Source organism: Gymnoscopelus braueri (genome assembly GCF_963280865.1).
Source record: "Gymnoscopelus braueri genome assembly, chromosome: 7".
Taxonomy (NCBI): Eukaryota; Metazoa; Chordata; class Actinopteri; order Myctophiformes; family Myctophidae; genus Gymnoscopelus; species Gymnoscopelus braueri.
Window position 1 is genome coordinate 52,271,761 of NC_137608.1, and position 12,237 is coordinate 52,283,997.

The following is a 12,237-nucleotide window of genomic DNA, read 5'->3' on the forward strand; positions in this document are numbered from 1 at the left end:
TCAGGATATAGATTAAACAAGTGACATTGGAAGTGATGACACTAAGAAATGAGCAGATAAAATTGGAACTGGAACACTATAAAAATAAGCTGATTAATGGGTACTTTCTCCTGATTGGCTGAGATTCTGTCACCTACTGTACCAGAAAATGTATTTTCTTTTTATCAAAGAGCTGGAGAGACAGGGAGACAAGCTGTTACTGAACAAACACTCTATAGCAATGATTACAAATATCACTTACCCTACCTTTAACCACTTTCACTTTAAACATTTTCAAAAATAGCAAAGATAGCAGATCTACAAGCGCGTCGCATCACGGCACGTTGTGAGCTTGAAAGGCAATTTTTTGCTACTTCTGTGTAAGGCATTAATAATTTGTGAAAAAAATAGAACTAAATTTCAGAGATACAAGGTTCTGCTCAACAGCGATGATACATATCGTTTCTGTCAGGTGGAAACCTCAGAATGTCTAAACATTTTACTTTTCAGGATTCAAATTCAAAAATATCAAAAGTAGCAGATCTACAAGCTCGAAACGCGTCGCTTCGCATCGCGTTTCGAGCTTGTAGATCTGCTACTTTTGATGCTTTTGTGTGACGCTGAGAAGGGCGTTAATTTACAAAAAGTTAAAATATGGACGTAAGAGGTTTCTTCCCCGACACGACAGTGACGATAATTGAAGTCTTGAGTCATGGGTTTGTGTGCGTTCCCCTGTGTGATCCCTCTGTGATCCTGTGAGACCACACGCAGGCTCACTGGACGGCCCCATCATGTCCTTTGATGAATGCCCACAATGGCCTACTTGTTGTTATGACAGTGATGTCATCATTTGGCTCCCGTTCAAGAATAACTGTGACTTACTTTGATTATGAGAACTTTTGTACAGTAATCTATTCAGGGGTTTTTACGTAAACCAGTGTTTCTCAAAACGGGGCGTACGTGTACCCCTAGGGCAGGGGTCTTCAAGGGTTTTCAGGCCAAGGACCCCTTAGCTGAAAGTTAGATGAAGCAGGGACCCCCCCCCCCCACACACACACACTAAATATTGTACACAATATTGTGTGTCAACTTTTTCATTTCATAGATTAAATAAAATTAAATGGTGCAATTCTATAGCGCCTTTATCCAAGGTACTTTACAATGATTGTGCATTGCATTCACCCATTCACACACACATTTACACCAGAGAAATGGCAGAGGAAACCATGCAGGGCACCAACTTGCTCATCAGCAATTAAGGGTTCAGCGTCTTGCTCAAGAACACTTTGACACTAACTCTGGGGGGAGCCCGGAATCTAATTGCACTCTACCCCACCACAGCCACTGCCGCCCTAAATAGTTTCATAGACTTGTTTGACAGCTCTATCATCAGTGTTGTGGGTTAGGGTTTTAAACTTGACCGTATTTGGTCTGCTCTTTCTTCCCTCTACACCAAACCACTTTGCAGAGAATAGCCGATGCGTTGTGAGCTATTTTCGCAAAGCGACATGTTTTGACCTTGTAGATCTGCTACTTTTGCTATTTTTTTATTTGAATCCTGAAAAGTAACAGTTTCGGACATATGAGGTTTCCAACCGACAGAGACCATGTACAGCACCATAGGTTTTTCAGGAAAATTTAAGGATTTTTTTTATCGACCTCGGGTCTAAATGGGATAAAATAATTCTGCTCAGGAGGCAATTCAATTCAATTCAAAGGAGCTTTATTGGCATGAGAAAAACATATGTTTGCATTGCCAAAGTGTCAAAATATAATAAAAACAAACAAAAAAGAAAATGGGGAAAGTATATACAGTTGGAGGGGGTATTGTGCATTGTGTTAAAGAGAGTCGTTATATACATGCTATATGTTACCAGTATGAAAGCAGTATGTACTTATTTTGTTTCCTTTGTAAAGCACTTTGTAACCCAGTTTATTATTATTATTTATTATTATTATTAAATATACAGGAGGCACTAAATGCAACTCTTTCACTCCATTTCTTCAAGGGATAGTTCACCCAGTCTGGACCCCAGGAAGGTGTAGACTAATGGGGATCCTTAATAAACAAACAAACAAACAAACAAACAAACAAACACAAAACAATTATTACTTCATATTAATTACACACCCCATGAAGCCTTGAATTCATTGCGATTTTTTAGTTTTTGTTGCATTCCTAAGCCAATAATTTGATGATAATAATAAAGATGCTAATGTATCCGGTAGGAGACACAAAGGAGACGCTTTGTGTCTCCTACCGGATAGACCGCTCGTAATCAAATTATTGGCTCAGGAATGCGACAAAAATAAATAATTCAATGCTTCATGGGGTGTGTAATTGATAGGAAATAAGTATTTTTTTGGGGTGAACTATTCCTTTAATGTTTGTTAAAACAAAGTTTGTGAACCACTGACATAGACCATAATGTAATCTATTGAATGGTTTTACTTAGACCATAATGGCTGATCATCATTGTAGCTTTCTGGAAATACTGTCCATCATTAAACAACTGCCCACAAAACGTAACAAAAATCTTTCCTGCGTAACTTTCAGTTTGTGTCACAGTTTTTGTTGATAAACATATGTCAGCCGTTGGAAAATTTGATAGCCTATATTTGCATTTTGCTTTGGTTTGATTTTGGCTTATCACAGTTAGTTGTTTTGTATCTTGTAAGGTTTGTATTTTGTTGTGTTACTGTCTTTTTGTGTGTGTGTGTGTGTGTGTGTGTGTGTGTGTGTGTGTGTGTGTGTGTGTGTGTGTGTGTGTGTGTGTGTGTGTGTGTGTGTGTGTGTGTGTGTGTGTTTGAGTTACATGTTGAAATAAGCCCAACCTTGCAAATGTTCACCTAATTTTGCTGAATGTTCGCCTTTGAGCTTGTAGACCCCCCCTCCCATCACCCCAGCAAATCCAACCCTGGACATTACTGCTATATCCAAAACATGTGGAAAGGTTTGAAAGGTTTGTGCATATTTTTTAAACATTCTGGCAAAAAAATATTTTTATATGGGGGTCCGTATAAAACATGTTTGAAAACTATATGGTTAGGGGATGTGGGCCTGCAAAGTTCAGTGTAAAACCCCTCTCAAAAGACATCAAAGATCAGTAAACATACTGTATTCAATAGTTTTGTATGATTCATTTTATTATTCATTTTCAATATATTACATACACACAAAAAAAATCTCTTAAACATTTAAATTACATTATAAAGGCACAGTTATAAGTAGAGTGAGTGTTAGCATTGTGTCGTGATCTTGTAGATCTGCTATTTTCGGCTAATGTTCCCGTCAGAGTAGGGACGCTAGGGTTCAAGTGGTTAATGTAAAAAAGAAAGAAAGAAAAAGGGTTCCTATCACACAAAGATTTGGCAGCCCCCTTGTAGTAACTCTGAGGACCCCCTAGGGGTCCCGGACCCCCTGTTGAAGACCCCTGATCTCGTAGGTTCTAGAGCCTGGGAGTAATGGTTATCCGGTAGGGGTGAGGCTTCATGGTGAGTCCAAAGTCAGTGGTGAGGTCCAGGTCCTGTCCGGGGACGTTGTGGACGTTCAGGCCGTGGAGCAGCGTGGTGATGAACACGAACATCTCCAGGCGAGCGAACACGTCGCCGAGGCACCGTCTCTTCCCCACGCCGAAGATCAGAACCTTCTCTGTCAGCTCCTTGTTGACGAGGCCCGACGTGTCCAAGAAGCGCTCTGGACGAAACGTGTCTGGATCCTCCCACAGGTCCCTGGGTGATGAGGTAAAGAACAAGAGGATCAATGAACCAATGAGAGAACAATTAGGTACAAAACAGATTTTAAAAAGCCACTGTTTTTCTTTTCTTTGTTTTTCAAGGACCCCCAGTCTGGTATGCATTAGGCCACAGACCCCATAACTCTGAAAGCATACAGATGGCATTTGTACCCTCTCAGAGTTACAGGCCTGTAATGGTCAGCTTGGTTCCAAACCATCAATCATTTAGCTAGGGAGACCCTGAAGGACCCCTGGGGGATCCAAGACCCCACTTTGAGAACCAGTGAATTAATTAATTAATCAATTAAGTGAAGAGAAAAAGGAAAGACACAACGGAGAGGGAAAAAAAGCATATTTAGAATAAACACAAGGAAAAGAGGTTTCTTGATAAATCATTATGGTTACTCACACATCATGGTTGACCTGATACTGATTGATGAAGACACAGGTGTCTTTAGGGATGAAGAATCCGTTCAGAATGACGTCTGTTGTGGTGCTGTGGTTGTTAGAAGGAGAGAAGATGGAGGGTTTAAAGGCCATGTGGTTGTTGGAACCACAGCACCTTTAAAAGGGACGTAGACATGTCTTACCAGTGAGGTATGGTGAAAGGGACGTAGGAGGTGTGTCTTACCAGTGAGGTATGGTGAAAGGGACGTAGGAGGCGTGTCTTACCAGTGAGGTATGGTGAAAGGGACGTAGGAGGCGTGTCTTACCAGTGGGGTATGGTGAAAGGGACGTAGGAGGCGTGTCTTACCAGTGGGGTATGGTGAAAGGGACGTAGGAGGCGTGTCTTACCAGTGAGGTATGGTGAAAGGGACGTAGGAGGCGTGTCTTACCAGTGAGGTATGGTGAAAGGGACGTAGGAGGCGTGTCTTACCAGTGAGGTATGGTGAAAGGGACGTAGGAGGCGTGTCGGAACACCTCGTATAAGAAAGCCTCAGTGAAAGGCATCTTAGGCTTGTCTGTAAACCTGGGTAGTCTGGCTGAGCCGATGTGTTCATCTACATCAAAGACAGACAAAACGACAGTGTTGAACTTCAATAAGTTCTATTTCTTATAAATAGATTGATTTACTATTTTATCTTATTTTATCACACTGGGAACCGCCACTATCAGACCCATTCAAACTTAGGGTGTACATAGCACAGACTACACAGAGGTGCACACCATGCATTATGATACAGTACCCATCTCCTGGTGTAATATGAATGATACAGTACCCATCTCCTGGTGTAATATGAATGATACAGTACCCATCTCCTGGTGTAATATGAATGATACAGTACCCATCTCCTGGTGTAATATGAACAAGAAAAAGTGCTCCTCGGAGCACTGCCAGTCCCCTAGTGGTTGAAATCTGAAGATCAGAGCACTACGTCACGCTAAGCTTGGCCAATCAAAAAGAGGGACATGTAAGAAAACGTTTTTGTCCATATATGGATGAAGAGGGGACCGACAAAGCCTCATGTAGGCCTGACCCCCTTTTTGTCCATATATGGATGAAAAGGGGACCGACAAAGCCTCATGTAGGCCTGACCCCCTGGGTCTGGCAATGATACAGTACCTATCTCCTGGTGTAATATGAATGATACAGTACCTATCTCCTGGTGTAATATGAATGATACAGTACCTATCTCCTGGTGTAATATGAATGATACAGTACCTATCTCCTGGTGTAATATGAATGATACGGTACCTATCTCCTGGTGTAATGTGAATGATACAGTACCTATCTCCTGGTGTAATGTGAATGATACGGTACCTATCTCCTGGTGTAATATGAATGATACAGTACCTATCTCCTGGAGTAATATGAATGATACAGTAGCCTACCTATCTCTTGGTGTAATATGAATGATACAGTACCTATCTCCTGGTGTAATATGAATGATACAGTACCTATCTCCTGGTGTATCTTGCCCTGGATCTCAGGAAACTTGATGAGGTACAACAGGCTCCACTGTAAGCCAGCGATAATGGTGTCGAATCCTGATTGGGAATAAAGGATGACGACACCACCATGGTCAACAACAATTAGTTCTCAAAGCAGTGGTATGTATGTTTGTTAGTTGGACAAGTCCGGACTAAAATAACATATAGCCTTTTTTTCCTACTTGTATATTGATCTCAAATGACTGGCCATGGGGTCCAGTGTCCCCAGCAGACCCCATAGCATAGCAGAGCCCATAAGCATATCGCTACTTTTGTTTTCTTCATGAATCTGTTAATAGTTGTCATTACACACGCCTCCATGCACATAGCCAAAATAACTGTTTGGACATTTGGACAATAATGACAATGACATGCCCAAAAATAGGGGCCACAGGTTGGCTCCAAATATGTCCAGGACAGTGTAACGTGGTAGAGATGTGAGTAACCTGCTCTAAATATGTCCAGAGGACAGTGTAACGTGGTAGAGATGTGAGTAACCTGCTCTAAATATGTCCAGAGGACAGTGTAAAGTGGTAGAGATGTGAGTAACCTGCTCCAAATATGTCCAGGACAGTGTGGATGATCTGAGAGTTGGACAGCAGAGCGTTGTCCTCTGGGTCCAGGTGTGTGTCCTCACACAGAGCGATCAGGGCATCAGTGATGTCCCGGGTGCAATTCTGGAAGTACAAATAATATACAGTATTGTGAGACATTAAATAGTCCCTGTAGCAGCGCTATGAGCCTGAGGCACCGTCTCATCAACACAGCTGAGCTATCAATGCTTGCGCAGTGGAATGAATTCCAGTAGGCTATATGCTCCATCGTACGACCGTGTCACGTGGCCAAAATAACTGATCTACAAGCTGACAACGCGTCGCCGTGAACTTGTAGATCGGCTATTTTCGCCGTACGATACCTGGCGACGCGTTGTGAAATTGTAGATCGTCTATTTTCGCCGTGCTGTTTGTTTTCCTACCGTGGGACAGCGTGACGTCACAGCACAGCTGTGCCATATATGGTCTAATCAGGTGCGGACTTCAGTGCGGAGTGATTTATTAATGTGATTAGGCCCGTGCTATGATGCTGGTTTGAAGCACGGCTAGATAGCTATTTTAACCAATCAGATTGCTTGGTCGGAACTACCTGTTGTATATTAGTACACAGTACACACACATGACATTCACTCACACACTCACACAAGCACGCGCACGTGCTTTGCAAAAAAATAACAATCTATATAAAGAATCAGGGGGGTGGGGTGGGGTGGGGTGGGGTGGGGGGGCAGAGAAGAGAGGAACCATTGATGCTAAGCTAGAGAACGGCGCGTGTCTTCCAGCAGAACGATAATTCCTAATTAGAGTGCGTGCGAACATTTTAGCCACCCTGCGCAAGAACAAAAGCTCCTTCCCGGGACTCGTTTGTCATATTTTTTGGCTACAACGACGTGCACAGCATCCATTGTGTGCGTGTAGCGTCAGATTAAAGAATGGACAGCGGATCAGTGGAGCCAGAGAACAACACTTAGAGACACGCCATCCGTCCAGAGCATGAGCCATTTCAGGACATCTTATGACCCTGTTCTCTCTGAGTAGACTGGAGCCCACGACCCCATTCTGGACCCAGTCCTCGAACTACCCATCACCCAGGTTTTGACCCATATTTATCAAAAAGTGCAAAATGATCCAATCGGTATGAAAGACTTAGATTTGATTAAAGTTTCCATTTGCGGACATTTCACTTATAAGCAAACACATTTAAATAATCAATCACAATGTTTGGATAGATTTCAATATAAACTAATTCTTATTTTTGTATTTAACCACAATTGCAGATTACAATATGACATGTTAGCTTCTAGATCTGCTATTTCATTAACATTATGAATGCTATTAGAGTGGCATTATGATCGTGACACATTATGATGGAGCACTCTCGAAAAACGCATTTCACCCATTTCTTTCCACCTGTAAACCTGTGATGTGACAATGAAGATATATTCTGAAATTGTGTATTGTGCTTTGCATCCGTGTGCGCGTGCGTGCGTGTGTGTGTGTGTGTGTGCGTGCGTGTGTGCGTGTGCCAGCCACCCTCACCTTATCAAAAGTGTGGATGTGCTCCTCGATGCTCCTCTCCATGAAGCCGTTCATCCTGTGAATGTGCTCCACCATCTTCCTCAGCGACGGACTGGGGAAGTAGCGGAACACGGGGAAGAAGTCGGCCAGGTTCCCGGCGGCGAAGATCCTGAGCACCTCGTTGTTGATGTGAACGATGGCGAGGAACTCCTCGTCGTCGTACTCGTACCTTTTCCCAAAACACAGGGCGCAGATGACGTTGGCCACCGAGGTGACCAGAGGAACCGCGGGATCGAAACCGGCCGCAGTGTCTTGGCCTTTCTCCGGCGTCGTTTCCCCTTCGGCCGCCCGTTGCCGAAACGCCTCCACCATCTTTGCCGCCTCGGCGCACACGTGCTCCTCCAGCAGACAGGTGGCGCCGGATCCCCTGCTGGCCTCGGTCTGGGAGAAAGAGCTGAGGGCGTTCTTGCACAGCTTCTTGTGGAGCGTCCAGGCCGGTCCGTACTTCTCGCTGAAGGTCATGCTGGTCCCGTTGGCCACGGCCGAGAACGTGAAGAGGTCGGGGCGTCCGGCGAAGGCCTCGCCCTGGCGGAGCAACGCCCGCCTGATGGTGCCGTATCCGCTCAGGACGACCACGGTCAGAGAGCCCAGGCGGATCTGGAACGTACATGATGGATGTGAAAGCCAATCAGAAACAGCTCTACTGTCACATTACTGGTTTACAGGTGTAAACAAAAGCTTTGTAGTTTTTGTAGGAAGGTGGAAGAAGAATAGAGATAGAAAGAAGAGCAGGGATAACAGGATAAAAACAGGTCAGGTAATCAAATGCTCCTAATAGAGTGAAGAAAAATGCATATACATATGCATTAGGCATGTAATGAGTGAGTTGATTCATTCAACTCACGATACGAGTTTTCAAAAAAATAAATAACACGAAATTATTTTCTAGACAAAATGACCGAAACATCTTTTTTTTCCTCTTACACAAATACAATCTATACAATAGCAAATGACTGAAAACTTCTCTTTTTTCTAACTCGCCCTCTGCTGTTTGCATCACGATACATGTCTTATTAAATCGATTTAAATTGTCGCCAGTTTTAATCGATTTTAATCGATTTACGATAAATTGTTACATGCCTAATATACATATACATATACATATACATATACATATACATATACATATACATATACATATACATATACATATACATAGGCAGTCAGATATGCCAGACATTCATGAGAAAGGCAATTTGAAGAAGGCAGTTATAAAGCAGCATATAGTAATATAATGTACAGGATAATGCACTGCTGTGCATTATAAAAAGCAGCATAAGTACTGTAGCAGGTATGTGTGCCTGAGGTTACAAAGTAGCAGCGAGGAAGGAGAGCAGCAATGAATGAAAGAGAGAGATAAATAAATGATTATTTTCTCACCTTGAACACATCACCGTACTCCAGTCTCATGCGGGTCAGAGAAAGGTGGATCTGGTCTCCCATTTGTAGCAGGTTTCCTACCAGGGGCCAGGGTCTGGGCCCCGGGGGAGCCGGGTAATTCATGTGGTCCTGCTGCTGCTGCTGCTGCCTGTGGTAGCGGTACTTGTGGCCCTTTCGGCCCCTCAGGGCCACCAGGAGGAGGGTGACCACGCACAGAGCCACCGTGAGAGCGGACAGGGAGACACAGGGGCTTTCCTGGATGGGGAGAATCCTAAATGTCAGTCTCATCGTCATCATGCTGGAGCGCTGTGGAGGCTGAGCAGAGATAGACAGACAGACAGACAGACAGACAGACAGACAGAGAGTGTGAGAGAGAAATAGAGACAGAGTGGGACCAAAAGAAAGAGACAGAGTTGAAAGAGAGATAAAGAATACTTTGCAAGGTCAGAACTCTCTAATCTGACATGATGACATATCCATGTATTCTGTAAGAGCAACAAATTCAGTCTACAGTGAGATACATTGTGAGGAAATAAATACATCTTTACATTTTCATCATTTAAAGCATCATTTTGTCTATCTCTACAAAAGAAGAAAAAAAGGGAGAGTTCTACAGTATAAAGTGTAAATGTATAAAAAGTAGTATCGAAATAATAATAACCTTATTATTAGCGTGTAGAGTGAATATTAATTAGACAAAGAGCAGTATGGAACAGAGCAGGTTACTCACCAGAGAGACAGAGCTGTGTGTGAACTGGTTGTATTGAGTGTCTAGTCAGTGGAGAGATGATGAGCTCTTCAGTTCAGCTCTGCCACCTGCAAAGGGTTCGATGCTGCTGTCTTTGTACAAAAAGCCCCAAAACTTGGCTCAGGGCAGGGAACCGGTCCCAGAAGATACCGACTATGGAACCGAATGGAACCGAACCGTTAGGACCGACTGACTGAGGGAAGATCAGAACTGTTCATTCAGCTGATATTTATTTAGTCTTTTTTTTGGTGTGTGTGTGTGTGTGTGTGTGTGTGTGTGTGTGTGTGTGTGTGTGTGTGTGTGTGTGTGTGTGTGTGTGTGTGTGTGTGTGTGTGTGCAAAGAGGCCACTGAGAAACTCACACACATAGCCTCAAAAGCCATCCTCAGCTGTGGAGCTCATTGGATACCCGGCCCTCTGACCACAGCATACAGTACACTGCATGCTGCTGACTGTCCGTTTGTCTCTTAAGTTGCAATTTCTGATATGTGCCACAAGGTGGAGCTCCAATTCTTTCTATATTTGTCTGTGACCAGTTAAGGACGTGACCTGATCAGTGGTGGAAGAAGTACTCAGATATTTTTACTTAAGTAGCAATACCACAATATAAAAATACTCTGTTACAAGTAAAAGGCCATGTGTTCAAAATGTTACTTGAGTAAAAGTACAAATGTATTGGCATCAAAATGTACTTAAAGTACCAAAAGTAAAAGTACTAAAATATTTGAAAATAGCAGATGTACAAGCTCACAATGCGACGCGTTGTGAGCTTGATCGGATATTTTCAAATAGCCTATGTATAAAATAGGGCTAAAGTGGTTAATGTATGTTTCACAATATCATAATGTATATCTGAAAAGTAACTAGTAACTAAAGTTTTCAAATAATTGTAGTGGAGTAAAAGTACAATATTTGCCTCTGAGATGTAGTGGAGTAGAAGTAAAAGTATTGGAAATTAGAAATACTCAAGTGGAGTAAAAAAATCCTCAAAATTGTACTTAAGTACAGTATTTAAGTAAATGTACTTAGTTACTTTCCACCACGCTGGACCTGATGCATGTGAAGTGAGGGGACTCCCTCTTTCTTTGGTGTTTCGCCCAGGTGGGCGTGGTTATAGGCCTAAACCCTAACCTTTAACCTCACAAAAACTATGCCTAAATCCTAACCTTTAACCACACAAAAACTATGCCTAAACCTAAGCCGTTGCAGTAAGGTTCACTAGCATGTTATCAAGCTGTTGATCATTTTGATGTTGAAATGTTGCCTTGTGTTGTTCTTGTGTGTAGCTATAGCAGCAATGACAGCTATTTATGTATTCCACTTGTATGTACAGGGACAGGCCCACCCCAAACAAATGAGAAGGAGCTAATGTTAAAGGGTAACCGGAAGACTCGCCCCAAAACACGCCCGCATCCATTCTTTTTCACGGACCAGCGGTTCTTGTATTCTTGTATTTGTTTAACTGAGGTTAAGGTTAGAAATAAGTTTAGGTTTAGGCATAGTTTTACCGAAGTTAAGTTTAGGGAAAAGGTTAGGTTTTGATAATAATATAGAAAGAAAGAAAGAAAGAAAGAAAGAAAGAAAGAAAGAAAGAAAGAAAGAAAGAACCCACTCTACTCTGTAAACCAGTGATGTGACAATAATGTTGTTTTGTTCAGGGCTGGACAAAATGCAAGGAATATCAGCTTGAAGGATTTAGTTTTGGCTGATTATCCTTTTTAACTGCTTAAATCCTGTATCGTCTCTGTCAAGTGCAAACCTCATACAAAACTGTTACTTTTCAGGATTAAACATTTAAAAGTAGCAAAAGTTGCAGATATACAAGCTCTAAACGTGTCGCTTTTCGGCGTCACCTTCCACTTAGAATACACTGGGAGAAAGTTACAGGGGAAATATCAAAAAAGTGCTTCTCTCAACCTGAAAAGGCTATTTTGACCCATGATTTTTTTGGTCAAAAGGAAGACATTTGGGCTCATGTATTGTGCATGGGGCGTACATTTTTTCAGTTTTAGACTGCCTACAGTGAACAGTTTCCATCTAAAATACACTGGGAGGCAGTTTCAGTGAGAAGTAAACCACGCCCCCAAGCCAATAGGCCACGCCCAAAGCTTCAAACCACAACCCCAAGGTGATATGCCCACCCACAGCTTCCAAAAAAAGTGTCATTTGGGCTCATGTATTTGGCTTCTCTTGTACCACTTTTAGACTTGTAGATCTGCTATTTTTGAGGCCCACAGCTCTAAACCACGTCCCCAAGCATATAGGCCACGCCCAAAGCTTGAAACCACACCCCCAAGGTGATAAGCCACACCCACAGCTTCAAACTACAA

At 42.6% G+C, this 12,237-nt stretch overlaps 1 protein-coding gene across 1 annotated transcript; it reads right to left on the reverse strand.

The window, feature by feature from the left end:
• Positions 1-3,428: 3,428 nt before the first annotated feature.
• Positions 3,429-9,448, reverse strand: cyp1d1 (cytochrome P450, family 1, subfamily D, polypeptide 1; the record flags this gene model as incomplete). Its single annotated transcript, XM_080433243.1, has 7 exons — positions 3,429-3,711; positions 4,126-4,212; positions 4,594-4,717; positions 5,616-5,705; positions 6,199-6,325; positions 7,742-8,377; positions 9,161-9,448. The coding sequence occupies 7 exons, from the start codon at positions 9,446-9,448 to the stop codon at positions 3,429-3,431; spliced, it is 1,635 nt and encodes a 544-aa protein (XP_080289369.1).
• Between the last annotated feature and the right edge of the window lie 2,789 nt (positions 9,449-12,237).